The sequence below is a fragment of the Lissotriton vulgaris genome, chromosome 4_1 (assembly GCF_964263255.1).
Source record: "Lissotriton vulgaris chromosome 4_1, aLisVul1.2, whole genome shotgun sequence".
Taxonomy (NCBI): Eukaryota; Metazoa; Chordata; class Amphibia; order Caudata; family Salamandridae; genus Lissotriton; species Lissotriton vulgaris.
In genome coordinates, this window is record NC_141691.1 from 990,381,380 (window position 1) to 990,400,717 (window position 19,338).

The 19,338-nt window shown below is 42.0% G+C and overlaps 1 protein-coding gene across 1 annotated transcript in view; it reads right to left on the reverse strand.

Annotated features, from left to right (window-relative positions):
* SLC6A3 (solute carrier family 6 member 3) overlaps positions 1-19,338 on the reverse strand; it is a 581,644-nt gene that overhangs the window by 85,698 nt on the left and 476,608 nt on the right. The window contains exon 7 of the mRNA XM_086966890.1: positions 12,800-12,924. Within this exon, the coding sequence (XP_086823016.1) occupies positions 12,800-12,924 (125 nt within the window). The remainder of the gene's footprint in view (positions 1-12,799; positions 12,925-19,338) is intronic.

Genomic DNA, 19,338 nt, shown 5'->3' on the forward strand with positions numbered 1-19,338 from the left:
ATTATAATGCACTTAAGAGTATATGGTATGGCAATATCCCGGAACAGCTGAGGGAGTTGTTCCCGACAGCTGCAGACAGGCTCAGCTCATGCTAGAGCACCATCTCACGTTAAACCAAGCACTCTGCCTCCAGGATTGATAAGGCCTGCCATAGGAGTGACTTATAGGTTTATATGTGTCCAGATATAGGTTTAGATATAGGTATACTATATCTAAGCAAGAGGTGATTACACCAACTTGCCCCAGCTGAGTGATCAGCCAGTTGTGTCAATTTAAGAACCAGCCAGGGGTAGCAAAAGCTATGCTGCAGCCCCTGGTAGGCCTTGGATGCACCTATGCCCATGGCACCTATAGTGCACTATATAGGGGCTGACAAGGTGTCCAGTACCAATTTTTTATGCACCTAGGGTGCATGGAGCCAATTTAAGGTGAGAGCAGATAGCCCGGGCCCTGATTAGCAGGGAACCAGGCCAACTAGTCGAAAACCAGCTAAACGAAAGGCAACAAATCTGGGGTAACCATAGTCAGGAGTCCACCTTCCTACAACCAGTCTGAGAGGGCCTTGGCGGTGTGCTCAACGAGCAAACCATAATTAAGAGACGCCGTTTTAGCACTAGAGGGGGCCAATTGGATACCTAGGTAGGGAATATCTGAATGCACCCACTGAAAGACGAAGTCTTGCTGCAGATCCTATACATCCGCACTAGGGACGGAGACGTTCAGAATTTGTGATTTGGAGAAGTTGACTTTGAAGGCCGCTACCTTTTGAAAGGCGAGGAGTTCTGCCGACAGACATCGCAGGGAAGAATGAGGTTGGGTCAATGAATGAATAACGTCGTCCGCATATAAGCTAATCTTGTGGGTATCAGCGCCAAACTTAATCCCTGAGATACCTATGTTGGACCGTACACTTTGGGTGAAGGGATCCATAGAAAGCGCAAAGAGCAACGGGGAGAGGGGACACCCCTGCCGCGTTTCTCTAGTGATGGGGAAGAGGGCTGATTTACAGACATTCACCCACACCGCCGCCTTAGGGGCTGCATAGAGACACTGCACCCACCGCAGGAAGTTGTCCCCCATCCCGAAGACCCTCAATACCGCAAACAAGTAATCCCATTCTACACTGTCAAAGGCCTTCTAAGCGTCAGTAGAGAGAAAGAAGGCCTGAGTCTGAGAGCGATGGACCAAGTCCATAAGGTGCAGCAGCCGGTTGGTATTATCACCCCCTTGGCCAGTTGGGATAAATCCTGCTTGATCCGGCTCAATGACTCCATCCATCAAAGGGCTGAGGCGCGCAGCCAATAAGCCGCAAACAATTTTGCATCTATGTTGAGCAGCGAGATCCGTCTGTACGAACAGCAATTCTTAGGGTCCTTCCCAGGCTTAAGAATGACCGTAATTGCCGCCTCTGCCATGGACGGAGTCACTGCTCCCGTATCAAGGAAGGAATTAAAGGGTTGGGTTAAAAGAGGAGCCAACTCCAGACAGTAAGTTTTATAAAATGAGGCAGAGAAGCCATCCGGCCCTGGGGATTTAGCTACTTTCAATTGCGCGATCGCAGATATGACCTCCTCGATGCGGATCGCTGAATCTAAAGCCTCAGTTGAAGTCGGGAGCAGGGGTGTGATGCCACAAATCGCCAAGTAGTCCACCACTTCCCTACCGTCTGCGCCCTCCCCCCTGTACAGAGTCTGATAGAACTGCCGAAAGGTGTCCACAATGGCGGCATCAGTTGTCTGCTCAATCGCTTGAGGGTCCCTATTGGATAGAATAACTGACAATTGAGTGCTCGCCCGCAACCTATGCGCTAACATCTTCCCCCCCTTGTCCCCACTGAGGTAGAACTTATGTCGCAAGCGCAGTAATGCATGGGAAGCCCTATCAAGGTCTAAGTGCTTTAACATACGTCTTTTCGTCTCCAACTCCCTCCAGACCCAGGATGAGAGTGATTCACGCTTTGTCAACATTGGTTTGTACTCCTTGGCCTATGGAACAGTGATCAGAACAGCAGACTATGCAAGCATGAAAAAGTGCTTCCACATCAGCAGACTTGCAAAATATATATTTTTCATTCAAGTTCCTAATCCCACTGCTGAGCTGTATTTTGTTATTTATCGCCAGAAAGGTAAAAACACACAAAACTAAAAACATTTCAATTTATAAATGGTTCTTTTTAGATCAACTTCTTCGGTTTAAAGAAAAAAAGATTATATTTCTGGTTTTAGTGAGTCTGAATGATAGCCAGGGCACATGAAGTAGATGAATGAGAGGGGTGAGTCAAACTGTGGATCAGAGAGTCATTGCCATACTATGTGAAACTAAGCATGAGATTGAAAGGGACTGAACTGAGGGGCTTGCTGGCAAGGTCTGGTCTCCAGTCAGGCTGTGCATCCAACCCAGCAAGGGCTGACAACCCCTGCTACACATGGACTTTGGCTGGATGTAGTTGGGGAAAATTGCAGTGAGACCGCCTCAGATATCCAATCCCTGTTGCTTATGCCCTTCAGCAGGGTGCATCAAGGTGGGCTGCACCCCACCCTCCACAAGTGTCCAACCCTTGGCTAAGCCCCACCTTCCACAGCCATCCAACCCCCCATGGTGCATCGCCATTAGCTATGCACAATGGTAGTAGGCTGCAGGGCCCGGCCTCTGGCTACGCCCTGATAGCACCCACCTTGGGGGTAAAGCCCTGACTGCACATTTGGGAACAGTGGCGAGGGGCTGGCCGCACAGCCTGGCCTTCTTCTAGGCCCTGCACCCTCTCCTTTCTCAGGTGAACAGCCCACACCAGGGGTGTGCTGCAGAAGCATGCCACCCCCTATGGGAAGCCAAAACCTGCTGCACATGCTATTCAGCCATGCCCAACAGGATCTACCTGCCTAAGCATTCCTTATGCTGCATTACATATGATCTGTGACCATGTGCAACATAGTTTCTTGTATTGCCCTGGACCACAACCAGGCACTGCACCCTGCCCTATGTAGGTGGCCAACACCAAATGTGTTTTGGGTGTTTTATTAATGGTTTTCTGTCAGTCAGCGTAGAAATTACAGTCCCATGTTTAATGCGCCCGTAGTGGTGGTAGAACTTTCACCGTTATTGCAGCCAGGCTCTGGAACAGTCTTCCTCTGGACCTTAGGTTCACTGAATCGGAACAAGTCTTTCGACGCAAACTAAAAACCTTGCTGTTTCCCAAACATTAACTTAATTAAAGCCTCCCTGCTGGTCTTTTGGACGGTTCTGTACCTGGTATCCTCTCTTGCGATTTGACCTGTAATCTCAGCGCCGGGACACCCCCGTCGGAGGTAGCCGCGCGCTTTACAAGCTTCTAAAATAAATAAATAAATAAATAAATAAATTAGAGCTTTCCTCTGTTCAGAGTTTTGGAAACTAACTAACCATATGATTGGGGGGTACAACACCATGGGCCTGACTATGAGTTGCTCGTTATATTCCAACCCATAGGTAAACTCGTTTATGCATGGGTCAGAATTACAACCTAAAAGGTATTTAACGTATCCGATAATTATGGGATGCATTAGATGCCTCACGTTTTGTTAAATTTCAGCAGGTCAAACCTGCCGAAATTTAACAGGGAAAATGTGCACAGTATTTACGATACCATATGGATTTTGGTGTGTTAAACACAAATATCTGCATGTTATTCCTCAATAACCACCAGGGTATCATTCCTTGCCAGGTGCAGTAAATAGCACCTTTACTTGTAAGCAGGCCCCCTGACTCAATACCCTTTAGACTTTCTACTTAATGCATTATCACATTGTGAACACCTTTCTTAAAAAGATATATGTCTGAGATGTATCAAATTTCTACATATGTTTTACTGTTTGTGCAAGACAGAAAACAATTGTTTCTTGAATATATAACTACAGTTAGTACTTGCCTTAGCATTATGCAACACTTTGTGTGTTAAAATGACACTATTATGGTTATTTAATCTTTAGTACAACTTTCCAAAATAACAATAGCACAGCAAGCACCCTAAATGAATTACTGTTAGAAGTTGGGTTTCTGCTTGGCAGAGGTATGCACCATGACCAAGCAGAAATAAACCATAATCCTAGTCAGGGTAAGTCAAAACATACCATAAATTATACTATGTTCACCCTTTGGTCGCTTGGCACAGAGCAGTCAGGCTGAACTTAATAGGCAATGTGTAAAGTATTTGTGCAACACTTAAACAGTAACACAGTGAAAATACCACAATAAGACTGCACACCAATTTAGAATAATAGAGAATAATTCTTTAAATGAAACAAGACCAAAACAACAAAAATCCAAGAAGTAGAAGTCGAGATATACATTTTTAAATAATAAAGGTAAAATAGTACTTAGAAACAATAAGCGCCTAAATGGGATATCTCGTTACGCTGGGCAGCGGTAAAGTCTAAAGTTCAGGAGGACCACAATGGAGTGCGAGACGTTCACAGAGACCCATTGTGCCCGCTGAACCAAAGTACCTTCCTCTAGGATGTGTCATTGAGGAAAATGCAAAGCGCAGCCGAAGCCATGCATTGATGTCAAGCTCCGCAGTGGACAGGATGTGTCAATTTTCACCAATCAACTGCAGCAATGCGTCAGTCCCAAGTGTGATGTGCTGGTTCCGAAGACGATTCGCTGGTCCCAAAGGCGTTGTTCCAGGTCTGCTCCATGCAATGACGAGGATGCACTGGTTTCGACTCATGCAAAGGCAAATAAGTGCTGGTTCTGATGAGGATGCATGGGCTCTGGTCGTAGCAGCACATTATATCCACTTTGTAAGGGCCCAGGTCTGGGTTGGCACCACTTGACATGGCATATGCACAAGCAAAATTCAGGTACTGTAGCAGGATTAGTTGAAGTCTTTGATGTCCCTGAGACTTAGAACAGGAGGCATGCCTGCAAGCCCTTGTAGTCACTCTGGGTTCAGTTGTTGCAAGTCCAGTTCTTCTTAACCAGGCAGGAGAACAGCAGGAGGCAGGGCAGCTTGGCATGGCAAGAGCCCAGTAAAGCAGCAGAGTGGCAGTCCTTTCAGCAGCACAGCAGTTCTTCCTCCTGGCAGAGTCTCCACAGGTCTAGAAGTGTATACAAGTCATGGTGTTAGAGATCCTGTACTGATACCCAGTTGTGCCTTTGAAGTGGGGGGCGTCAAAGAAGGCCATTTGAGAAGTTTTCTATTGTAGCCTATGGACAGCGTTTGCAATCCTTCAGTTTTGCACAGTTTCCGGGGCTTTAGCTCGATTGTTCATGTTTGCGGAAAGTGGTCATTTTCAGGTCGCACAGATATTGAAGGATTTGACAAACAGAAGTGAGACTTTGCTGATGAATGTAGAGTCAATGGTTGAGCACGGTCTGCCCCTTACATAAGTTATGGAAGCAGACTTGTCCTCCTTCACTATTCCGTTTAGAATTGTGAAACCTTGAGCTTTCTACTTCTGTCGCTAGTTTAAATTGGTAACTTCATTTATGGAATTTTTATCTTTTCTGATTGTGGAAGGGATACTGCCAGTCTTTTGTATGAGTTTGGAATTTAAATCCCCTGTGGCTATAAAATGAGCGTTTGAGGGCAAGTTTTGCAATGCTTTTATTAAAGTTACGACGGTGTTGCTCCTTTCGGCTTTCCTAGATTTTCTTGGGTGGATGTAAACGTTTAAAAGGAGTAGTGCTTTTTGACCTTTTATGATTACTTTTATTGCCTCCCGTCACTCTACTTCTAATTCGATATTTTCATGTATCCTTCTGTATTTTGTTGAAAGGAACATGGAAAGACCTCCCTTGGGATGACCGTAACTTGACGTTCTTACTGCTGGAGTATGATGTTCCGTGTAATCTGTTACTGAGGTAGGGTTCAGTTTCCATGTTTCTTGTAGTAAAATGATATTGAACTTTAGAAGGAAATCCATTGTGTCGGCGTCGTAGGGCATCTTACCAAAACCATGTATGTTCCATGAGCATATGTTAATGAAAGTTTTATTTAGAAAGACTTTCTGGTTGTCATTGCCAAGTTTGATCTAGGGCTTTGGGGAGCCAGAAACATTCTTGTGTGTTCTCAACAGTAGTTAGGGCTTGCTCCTTTCTTTGTTGTTCTTTTTCTGTTGCGTTTATGATCGTTAGATTTTGCATGTTAGTGGATAGGAATTTGGGACCCAGGGCTCCCCTTAAGGATATAAGCCTGTTGTTGTTTTTTTTTTATGAAACTCCTTTGATTTTAAATTTAAAATGGTGGTCTTGACTGGGGGCAGTGGCCCCGGGTATTGTACTGGCTTGAACCTACGTATTTCGATCTCCCATTGTTGGAAATAATCAAGATGATTGAACACTTGACTTGCAATCTCTTTTGTGACCCATGTTGCGAATGTTGCTTCACAATGTTTTGATATGGTTGTGATACAAATTGTATTGCTGTTAGGTGTTGTGAATTGATGTGTACCGAACTTTTAATTTCCTTTGATAATATCAGGACTGACCATCTATTTAAAGTGTTGAACACTCCTCTCGATTCATACTTGGGGATCTGCGTAAGTTTTATGGCTGATTGGTCTTGATTTTGTTCCTGCTTTTGCCCCCAAGATAGTTCCCCTTGAACTGACTTGTGTGATTTTGGTTGGACCTCTCTGTTGGACTCATTGGGACTGGTTATGTCTTGGGCCTTTGCTAATGGTAAGCAGACATGTTGAAGCATCATGGTTCTTTCAGTTCCTCTTGTAGTGTCCTCAGACTTTCAGGGGGTGTGTTTGATAGTGTTTTGACTTCCTGCAGGATGCGTTTCAAAATGTTTGGTAACGACTATAGTCTATCCAGAAATAGGGTGCATTAGCATGGAGCTTGCTGGAAATGGCAAATCCCTTGAGCCCCGTTTATCACTCAGGCCATTCAATTCTTGTAATTTCCTGTTGGTGCCTACTATATGAACTGCAAGAATGTTGAGGAGATCTATCTGATTATCTTATGTGTTGGCCTGATGCCAAATTGCTGTTGAAACTGCATCCATAGTATTTAAAAGAGAGATCCATGGGTCCACTATTCACTCTTTTTTCAAGTGGGCACATGTGGCCTCAGTGCCTGGTATATTGGGGGGTTGGCTCCTTGGCTACCTCTACTTTAATTGAGCAATGTGCATCTTGTTGGTCCCTTTCAAGTGGTGAGGTGTATTGGGCTTTATCTTTAGGACGTTAGTTTCCGGGCAATTACTGGTCATCTGGATTATAGTCAACTTAATTGGACTTAACATGGGGATTATCTCAAAGGTAAATGTTTTGGTGCTCGGCGCGGGCATTTGACCTTGATTGTAGTTAAGGATGGTTATTGCTAGGGGGGCTAACCTGTTGAGTTTCCCCCTTGTTTGAGATAATTGTCTGCTGTCGGTGGATTCCTGTGGAGTTCCTAGCGTGTAAGGGCTAATGATGTCTAACTGTTCGGGTATTTTCAAAAATCCGTTATTTTATTCTCCGCCCGTTTTGCCACCTCGTTTTTGCTTCCCCTTTTGGGTTGGCCCTTTTTTTCATTTGTCATATTTTTTTTGTCTTCTTCCTGGCTTATCTCTATAAACAGTATAAGGGATCCTGGGGCTTTTTAACTGTTTTCTTTCACACTGACCTTGGTTTCCCCTTATTTTCCCTCACCCCATGGTCTGGACTGTTTTCCGACGCACCATGCATTGCAGGCTGGAAGACAATCTCCACTCTGGAGTAGTCGAGCTGAAAGAGAAACTTTAAATTAAGCGTCTGCATCAAGCCAATATGTTGGCAGACCTAGATATAAACAGAAATATGCAATTTGTGAAGAGCAAAAGAGTGAGAAAAATAACTGTAAATGCTCATGGATTCCGCCACTGTGCCAGTGAGGAAAGATCTGAAGATAAGATCATGAACACGAGAAGAGATCAAAAGAAAATGCGAATCAAATTAGTCAAAATTAGAGCAACTTTGTTGAAAATATTTTAAATGGTAAATATGACACTACTTGTAACATATGGGTAATTTCATATTGAACTCAAATATCCAATTCTCGGAAATGGCTGCTTCAAATGAAAAATAAATGTCACCAAAATAGACTATAGTTTGAAACTCTTAAAGATCACCTGTTGGCAGGAGCTGCTACCATGCATTTGTAGGCTTGACATTTATAGCCTTCTTTGCAATTCCGATTATGACCCAAAGAGGCTGCTCTCCTCTGAATTTACCTCTGTGAATCAGGCCCATTGCATTTTCCTCCATAACTACAAGGTGCCTGAGAAAGTGGCGAGAAACATTTTACCATGTTCTTAGTTATATGTAAGTTAATAAAATGTGCACTAACTGGTGAAAATTGTGATTAGTTGATCTGTGCTAACCACAAACAATGGTGCATGCACATTTTTATGATTGGGCACAAAAATGGCAGAAAAGAAACTGTGCCAATAAAGGTGCGCAACCAATGTTTGCAGAGGTGCACATTCACGATGCAGCCCCAGAACTTTAAAACGTGTCGGCATGCCATAGTAAAGCCAGATTGTGCGCTATAAAAATTAAAAAATAACTAAAAGAATCAATGGCAGGGTAAATTAGCTCACTGTGGCCAGAATAAAAAAAAATAGGGCCAATCAACATCTTTCACACCTTCATTCCAACAACCTCAATGAGCGTTAAAGGTCTTATCTCTTCTGCCCAGGAAAGTGATTGAAGGTGCAATGAAGTGTGTGGTGAATTAGGCCCTAATATTATATACTGCGGGCATTAGCACATTAAGGGCCATATGTATCAACACATTTTCCCATAGGCACAGAATGGGTAAAAACCTTTGATACATCTGGCCCAAAGTGAGCAATGTAAGTGCTAATTTAGGACACAGTCTCTGTCATTGTTTTGGGTCAACTGGTGTACTAAACTGCTGAAGTGCTGGAGAATATTAAAATTACAGTTCATATCAATAATAGAAGAGAAAATGGATCCATTAAAAAAGACACATATACCACACATTAAAACAGAAAGAGCATTCTACCAGTGAGGTAAGTAAGCTTCCAGGCAAGCTCTAGTTCTCACCGTAGATTTCAAGTAGCCATCAATGAAAAATATACAATCTGCCTTACACAATTGCAGATACAGAAGCGTGGGATGAACCTGATTAAAATTCAGCCTCTTTAAAAGAGGAAATAAAAAATATCTCCGGAGTACCTCATAAAGTTTACAGAGTAACATAATTTGTTGCAGATCCTGTGGAGGCACACCGTCACAGCCACAGGGTGCTAACACCAGTCCTCTGCTGCACCCTTTTGGATCGGCAAGTAACAAATGAAAAAGGTCCAGACGAAACCTGGACAATAAAAACAGTTTGTATGTGGACAGTGACCCCAGGAGATAAGGCTCTGTCGATATTGTCCTATCAAAGGTAAATAACAGAATATAACACAATAACATACACAGAGTAACAGTCTAATAAAAAAACATAATAGGGAAAATAAGAACCTCACAGAATGCAACACAACAATCACAGTACAACATAACATCCCAATTCAATATGCAATGCAAAAACACAGCACCACAAAAAAACCAGACCACATCACCTGCTTTACCCTTCAATCTCCTCCTTCAAAAAAGAAGTCAAACTACTTCTAATTAACAAAACTCTCCACTGATCGCAGTTCTGGGGAGAGCTGGGTACCATCCAGACTCAGCTCACCTACCAGGATCTGTGAACAATGAACTCTAAACAAGAACACTAAAGCTCTCCTGAATTCCTCTGGTCCTACAACGTTTACTGTCAACATTTACGTTCTCCTGGTAGCTACTCATATCTATGTTTCTAGTTCTCACTTTTATTTTTGATGTAACATTTGTAAAGCGCTCTGATACCCTCACTGGGTCTAGTTTGCTCCATATAAAACGTTATAAATAAAATAAAAAAATGTGCATTTGCCAAGTGTAAGTCATAATTGCCTTGCTAAATAGGCATAGCTTTCTGGCATGAATAGCTGCGTTAATGGCCTAAGCACATTCCCTAGTTTCTTCAGGCACTGATAGATGCATACTTGTGTCTTGCTTTCATCATTACCTTTCCCTCCTCCCTTTTTCAATTTGAACAAAAATATATTAAGATTTTTATCGACTAGTAAATGACAAAATAAACAGGTGAACATTATTTACAGAGCAGAAAATGCAGGAGGCATGGCATTATAATGTAAAATGTTTATCTGGAATTCAAGACAGAGCCTGTAAGACTCAAAGATATTAATCACATTCCGTCTGTGGAAGAGAGGAGAAGAGGTATATTAAACCATCACTTAAACGATTCAGAGGTCCATGCCTATGTGGTTTAGTGCTGCTGATGCCCAGTGAAGCCCACACAGACAAAGGCAAATCCAACTGCAAAGCCTCCAGACCCAACTTCCAACTCTAAAATGTACTTTTGCCGTGTGTCACCCATACAACCCCCTTGAAGATGGTGCAATAGCTGATTGAAAGCACACATAAAGAGGGTGCCACGCCTTGTGGAGTGGGATGTGTTTAATGTCACCATTAGGGGGCATTGTACGAGTGCATTCACAGGCGTAGGAAAACAGCTATACCTGAATATTTCTGGGGTAGAAAGTAACATTCTTTATCTCGAAAAACTAGCCGTCTCTTCAACTGGGGACGGGGGCCAGCTTGCCGGGTTGAGGCGAGAGCACTTGGCCCTACTGGAGCACCTGCATTGTCTCAACTATGCTGTGTATTGTGCCAAGATTCATTCTGGAGTGGACACATCTGGCGCTCTGCTGTCTTGGTTGATTAAAGAAGATGGCCCACAATACCCCGTCCTCTCCATCACTCTGCATCTGGCCAATGAAACTGCACATGCAGCCTGAGATACATTTAGTCTTTACTCAATTCTATTAGCGCCTTTATGCGCTGTTGGTTGGGATCACTGACTCAGCTTCTTGTCCAGCGTGCACTTACCACGGTTTCCACCCCACCTGGCACTGGAGCTTCACGAGGCAATTACTTTCTTTGAGATTCGCCAGGTCATTCGGTTGCTGGCATCGGGTAAAACTCCGGGCCCCAACGGGCTCCCTCAGGAGTTCTATAAAACATACTCCATGCTGAAGTCCCTTGTCTTCAGACCCTGTATGTCGAAGTGCTCTTGTGCTCCTGTCCTCCTTAGTCCCTCCTGAAGGCACTGATTGATTTCATACCTAATCCAGGATGTGGCCTATTTAATCTCTGCTACTACTGACCCTTGGCGATGCTTAACACAAACAGAATTCTCTGTAAAATTGTGGCAGATAGGTTGGCGACAGTAATTCCACACCTGGTCTACAGGGCATAGCACATCCCTAAATATTTGCTGCCTCTTTCGTGTTCTGGAACAAGCACCAGGCCGTTGGCCACAATCCGGCTGTCTGGTGCTGGACCCGGAGAAGGCCTTTGACTCCCTGGAATGGAAATACCTGTTCACCGTACTGGCCAAGTTTGGCTTAGGTCATCCCATGCTCGGGCTTATCAAGCTCCTACACACTGCAACACTGACCCGAGTCAAGACCGGCAGGTACATCTCTGAACCCATCTGTATCAGCCATGGCACTCGTCAAGGCTACACCTATTGGGCACAGGAAGTCACTTGGTCGTGGTTCACTAAAGCACTGCAAGAACATACCTGTCTACCCCTTCTGACACTGCGTGACCTGTCAATCGAAGATCTGGGCAGGACATGAAGCAAAGCGGAGTGGGCCACGATCTTAGCCAACCCTGCCACTATCTCCCAGAATGAACAATTCAAACGAATACAGTTCTATGTTTTGCACAGAGCGTATCTCACTCTTGCGCAGATCAACCTGTTCTTCTACCATACCGATTCCTCCAGCCCAGACATCCTGAGTGAGGGTGCGAACTTTGTACATATGTTTTGGATCTACCCTCAACTGACTGATTACTGGTTGTCTATTACCGATTGCCTCTCTTGCACCACTGGGATTCCCTTGCTGTACCCCTGGGGTGTGTGCGTCTTTGGTCTGTTCCAACGGACAAAAAAAAACAGGACGGTCACCAGGTTTCATGATTTGGCATTTTTCTTAGTGAAGAAAGGGATCACAAGAGCCTGGTAGTCAGGGCCACCCTCGACCACTTGCCTGAACTCAATCGGTTGAGACATGGGCGGCGGTGGAGGGTACAGCACTGCAGTCAGAAAGATTGTGAGGCCTTTGGAAATATCCAATCTCACATCAATGGGATGCGCTACTTGAGGCCTCTAAGTCCAGGGAGACTGCCTCTGACCCCACCCTACCGACCCACCAACCCACCCCCAGTCAGTAAGGTAATTGCAGCCCAATGCTCGCCTCTGTAACTCAGCGCTGTCTCCGCAGCAACTAATGGCCAAAATGTGTGTCTTTGTCAAGGCTTGTTCTGCATGGAACAGAAGTTACAAGAATATACTGCATTCCTCTGTTTGCACAAAATATACCATCATGACACACATATAACTACCTTAATCCAGAAAACACATTCTGTTACATGGTTACTTAAAGTAGACTTAAGGTTCAGCAGAATAAAGACACCTGTGAGCAGATGTGCCACAATGCTTGAGAATGACTAACTGCTTTTGATGAATTCATTACAACATTAAACCGTAGGATTGGTACTGAATTACGAGGTATGCGCACTATGCTAGCCTAGTATTTACTAAAAGGCTACCTTATTTGATATAGGTGCTTCCACAGCTATCGAAAGACCCAGTTCATGACAATTTTATGCAGTTGTGCTGTGTAAAGATGACCAAGAATGGACCTCACTGTGCCTCAGAGCGGGGCAGTGCTGTGAAGCAGACCGTAGTGGGCGGCTGTGCTTACCATCTTTGGCAACATCACTGATTGCTACATTATGCTTCTGTGACATGTAGCCAAGGAAGGAGAAGATGACAAAGCCAGAGAAGAAACTTGTGAGAGAGTTGACGGACGTGGTGATGATTGCATCCCTATGAAAGACAAAGACAAATATAAAAGAAAAGAGTATAAGATTGTAAACGCAGCTGTGTTTTTTTTAACTCACTCTGAAACAATAAAATATACCAGATTAAAAATTTGCACAGAATTTCCAGTGCTGCTCCATTCAAATCTTAGCAATTACATTGACCCACTCTCTTAATTTTTGCATATCTTCTGTTTCATTTTCTGTTTATTGAGTTTCTTCTTACATTACTTACATTCTCCATTCCTTTATACCCTCTATTAAATGGATTCTCTTTTCATTGCTGTAAATGAGTGGCTCTGGGTTATGAAATAAAAGGGGTATTACCAGCAAGCATGTTAAACCAGAATCATATTATAATACATGGGAGACCGCATACCATTGACAAAAGCCCGCCTAGTTGTGACATCACTAGTGACTTGTAATAATAAAATGATGTAGCTGCTGAATTGTAATAATTTATTGCAGTTGAGTTGTGACATCTAAAGGCTGCTGCCAGCAGAAAGTGTGAAGGGCAGGCCAAGTAGTTTATTGAACAGTGAAATGAGAACTGTCTGTTCATCTCTTCTGAACTGTTTTCCTGAAATTAACAGCAATTAGCATAAAGGAGCCATTTACAGCAGCATATTTCATATAGAGGAAAGCATGTTACCACACTTTATGAAACATATCTTTTTTTTAAGTGACTTACAATAAACTAAATATTGTACGTTTTTGCAACAAATTACTAGTTGCATATTGGTGTGCTCTCGATACATTTATTCCCCATACGTGCAATCACATGAAGGAGTAAGGATTTAGGCATTTGAGTGTAGTTTAATTGTAACTAGAACAAGAGACAACAGATAGAAGGTTACGGGTTTGCGCTCAATTGTCAACAGTAACTTCAATGCAACTTATTAGGGCTGCTACTAGGGATAAAGATGACGTCTATCTATCGTCACCAAATAATGTAGAAAAAACCACACCAACAAGAATAAACCCGATATATCCCGAGCAGGATTGAACAGTTGAGTCATACAAATCATAAATTAGAAGTAAAACAGTGTATTCCAAATTAAGTGATAGTCTTCTTCTTTATTGTTCAAAACAGCATCCCTTTGATTATGCTTAATCAAAGGGATGCTGTTTTGAACAATAAAGAGGAAGACTATCACTTAATTTGGAATACACTGTTTTGTATGACTCAACTGTTCAATCCTGCTCAGGATATATCGTGTTTATTCTTGTAGTTTAATTGTGTTAACAGATATTATGAAGCAAACAAATCTTCTACAAAGGTTAAAAGAATATTGCAAGTCACAAGTCCCCTCAGAGTTACATGGCCATATAAAGGCACTCCTGTTTGGCTTGCAGTAATGTATAATAATGTATGGCAGAGGTCACTTTATCCTATATGTGTTGCAGAAAGAATAATTTTTTGGCTTTTTAAGTTCTACATAGCCAGGAAAACAAAGAACATTATTTTGAGCATTTTCGGTGTACACTTATGGCACATCACTTTGTACACCTGGGTACTTTCATAGCACACTTCCAAACTTCACCTAGAAAATCGACTATAAAAAATTAATCATTAGAACTAGAAGGAGTGAACTCTGAAGGGTCGCAATGTACAGAACTTATCAAATCAATCACGCATTCAACATAATGCCTCATTTTGACTTTATGATGTTTATTTAGATGATTTAGTAAACCTGATACATGGCACTGTTTAATGTCTAGAGTGTGGTTGCAGCTCGTGGTCACTGGCAATGGGACTTATTTTCATCGTCAGACTCTGACCCAGACAAAAGAGACAGAAAGGCAGAATGGGAGAAAGAAGAAGGTAATACAAGAGAGAAAGCAGGGGTGGGAAAGGACTTGCAAGAGTGAGATACAGAGACAAGAAGTGTAGCAGAAGAAAGAGGCATGAAATGGAATCAAAACTAGATAGAGGTGGTATATGGCAGAGTGGACTGCAGGCTTTTAAGAAAACATTTGGCAAATTACAATCTGTAAAAATATGATAATTTCTGGTTTGGGGCACAACAAAAAACTAGCTTGCTGTTGTTTTACGTTGTCCTTTGTAATAGAAATGATATGAGTGAATATTGTTCTATATCATTATGTGAGTTGATAAAGAATAGGTTAATAGAGAGATATATTTTTGATTAGTCACTCATACCTGCAATCAAGCAAAAATGGCTTGTCTTCTTAGATAAATGTGTTAATAATTAGCATTACCTGAGAATTTACTATATCTGACATATTTTGTAAAGCCCAGTGATTAGTTGTCAACTGTTAAACAATTGGCCACATTTAATAATGCTTTGCACCATCCCGAAGGGACTCAAAGTAATGTAACACAAAACCATTAATTGGTATTTACTTTTAAGAGCAAAATATATTTTACGCTGGAAAGGTGTCCTTTTCTCAGTACAAAAAGCACTTTGTATCAACTTGCTTCAGTGGGTGTTACTTGGATCGATCAGTGTAAACACCCATAGGTTTTGATCTACTAAGACAGCCAAACCAGGCTTTGCGGCAAAAGCTAACTCCTCCCTAAATCAAGCATTAAGAAGGGGAAATGCTTTCATTTCTTAAAAATTCCATGCCATACAACATGTCATGAGTGATGTAATGTGTGAGTTCATAACGTTAATGTTATCACTGACATCTTCACCTAACCATAATGGTTCTTTAACCTTTGTTTTTTTCAGTGAATTTATAAGGTTTTTTTTAGAAATACATTTATTTATCAGGCCCAACTATAACATTACTTCAACCTTTATTTTTGTTCAGTGAATATATATATATATACATATTGAATAAAACAAAGGGTGAACATTAGAGTTAGACCTTGTAATAATGTAAAAACTAGTGTTTAAAACAATAAATCCACTGAAATTTGCCAGTTACAGTTTACTGAGCTAACTATAACTTACGACCCCGCCCAGTACTACTTATGAACTCAAATATTACATCACTCAGACATGTTCAATGACATAATTGATGATCAAGATAGCCAACGGGAAAAGAAACCCTTTAATCCAAATCAGAATGCTTCGTTTTTTAAATTTGCACTCCTGTGGGAATCCAACAGGAAAACCTCAGCACCAACTGTCTAGATGCCCTTTTGTTTATTAACCCTAATTTCTCAAAAATGACTTAGCTGATTTACACCAAATTACAAAAGGCATGCTTTCCGAGTAAAGATCTAGCTATCTGTCAAAACTGGTGTAATTCTATTCAGCTGCCTTCCCTGTAGCGTTGTCTAAAATTTCTAAAGTGAAATGGGTAACCATGGGGCTTATTTATGAGCCCTTGCGTCATATTTACGCCACCGTTGCGTCAATTTTGTGACTCTGCAACAGCGTAAATAATGTGCCACATTGCTCCATATTTACAAAGTGACACATGTAGGCATATGTGTCACTTCCTAAACCCCTGCACTACATCATACCTTTGTCAGGTATAATGTATGCAGGGTGAGCGTTCCCCCGCATCAAAGCCTCATAGAAGTGGAGCATTGAAATCTATAAGATTTCAGTACGCCACTTCGAGGACGCCAGTGCGTCTTAACCTTATGCCTACTTCAGGGCAGGCGTAAGGGTGACACAGTTCCCAAGCCCCATGTGAAACCACATATTACTGGAGTTGCATCTGTTTTCAGACACACCCCAGCAATGCGTCACTTTTGCACATACAGATACATCAGTAATACCCACTCTGGATCCACACAGCTTGATACTGTGAATCATTTTTGTTTGTCACTATTTCTTCACTGGCACTCTTCATGTGAGATGAGTGGATCCACTGTGGCAAATCTCCACATTTCATAGCAGTATTTTTTACAAGGATTGCCCATTTGGGGCCTATCCACCTTGGTGCCAAACAAGATTTACAAACATGCTTCTTTGCGGCCACCCCATCCCCAGTTTGGAGAGTGTGGCATAAATTCTCTTTTGCTGATGGTGTTGCCAAGTTCACCTGTTGGTAAATAGAGTGTACGATTTCACCCAGGTCTTTGTAGTCATCTAAAACAATGTCATCACGTATTAATAAAAGTGCAGCTGAAAAGATTGAAGGAATTCTCATGGCCATCCTCAATAGCATCTCATAAAGAGAAGGTACTGTTTTCTTATCCAGTGTACTTTTAAGACTCATAAGCACAAATGCAAGCGCATCTGGTCATTTCAGTGATGTTCAGGCACACACATTCACCAACTTAGATTTCAGTGTGCCATTGACTCGTTCTAATACTGCTGATGCTTCTGGTCTGTAACTCCAATGGAATGTTTGCTCAATTTGTAAAGCTCTGCAGAATAACTTCATGATTTTACCCCTAAAGTGACTACCTTTATCTGTCTCCAGAGCAGTCAGCATACTGAATCTAGGGATCAACTCCCTCAAGAAGAGTTTGGCCACTGTCATACTGTTGTATCCCCAAGTTGGGTAAGCCTCAACCCGCCTGGAAAATAAGCAGACAACTACTAATACGTATATCTAAGACCATTATAAACAGGCATCTGGGCAAAATCAACATGAACTCTGCCAAAGGATCTTCTGACTTTCTTATGTGACTCATAGTCACCAATGTACTTTTCCCTGCATTCACCTTTTCACCTTTTGGCAGATAACATAACATTAATACATACTTTCAGCTACATTTAGTAGGTATGTGTTATACCAATATTTGTTAACATTTGTTAAAAGATACTTGTGAAGCTCACTCATTGTTTGGATTGTATTTAAAGGGCGAAAGGAGGGTTACAAGTCCTTAATTCAAATAAGCTTCCAGTTACGGGTAAAAGGTATTCCATGGTAGGGCCACATTCTCAGCTGTTGTGGTTATCTTGTAAAAAGAGCCCTAGTCTGGTTCTGAAAGTTTTTACAGTAATTTCTTCAATTTTACTCAAAGTAAAGTGGCCAGTGCACTTGACTCAGTTCTGGATTTTTGTTTACTTTCAATACAAACTAGTTTTATTGTATTATGGGTCGGGTATTTTAATATTCAGGCTTGACCTGTCCCAGCCAAATATGTATGTGGTTACACTGATATGGATGGGATGGGCATATTACATTTCTGCAATAACAATTATGGGGATGCGCTAAATGCAATTATTTCCAAGTATGACCTATTGTTACTGAAATGTGCATGTGGCAATAAGGGGGAGCAAATGTCTTCCTTTATTGGCAGTAATGGTTTATCAGTTGTAGACAATATATACCATGTTCTGGTATCTGCCTTTTCTAGTCGCCTGTGGGGCACTCCATAGTTAGTCCAGACGGCAATAAACGATGATGACATAATTATGTTGCCTTTTTTCTTTTGGGGTAGGGAATGTGCGGTCCACCCAACAGCCACTAACATTAATCCGACAAGGCGCAATGGTGTGCAAATTAAATGGGCAGGAATAGAGACAAATAAATTGTGCAAGAACTAGGTATTTTGCTGACATCAGCTATTGTCTTAAGGATGAGTTGATTCCTAATAGGTTGTTGTCAAGTTTTAATCTTATTACTTGTACGATTAATTCACTTTTGACTAGGAACTAGAATCCCTCTTGAATTAGGAACAGGGATGGTTCTACCAATAATGTACTCGGGCATCCCAGCAATTGAAGTTGGCATTACACATTTATCCACAGGATAATACTATTATTAAGCTCCTTTGTCTTGAATAGAAGCAGGCCCTTACAGCTAGAAAGAAGGTGCTACAGGAGGAGGCGTGGTGTAATTTAACATTAGCAGCAGAATCTAAAGGCCATTCGTTGTTCTGGGATATGTGGCACATTTCTCAGCAATTTTTGCTCATAATGTGGACACTAGTGGCCGAGAAGTGTTAGGGGTGAGGAGTAGCTGAAATCATCTCCTACTTGACATTACTTTGGATGAAGTTGTTCAAGCTTTGCGCCATAGTGCCAGTGGTAGGGCCCCGGGCCTGATGCGGTACCCGTCGATTCCTTTAAATCAACTATAGAACTATGGAGACCCATCCTGACAAGTGTGTTTAATGAAGCAGCAGTTAGTACGATCCCTAATTCTTGGGCCATTTTAATGGTTATACCTCTCTATAAGAAGGGTGATTAATCAGAACCCAAGAACTATGACCAAATCTCGCTTTTAGACTCACAAGTAAAAGTGATTACCTGGATTTTACTTACGAGATTGGAGGAGTGGGTGCCAGAATCCTCTTTTTTATCTATCGCCCAGTTCTGCTTTAGAAAGGGCATAGGTACTATCGAACAGTGTGTTAATCTAGATCTCTTGATTGGGAAATATACCTGAGCCAAATTGAGATCTTTATACCTTTGTTTTGTGGGCCTAAGCAGTGCTTATGACCTTGTTGATCATGCTTTCTTGTGGTCATCAATGCTCTCTCTTGGTGCCCCTAAGGTGATTATTAGTGTTTTTGACGTGTATGTATAAGAAATTATCA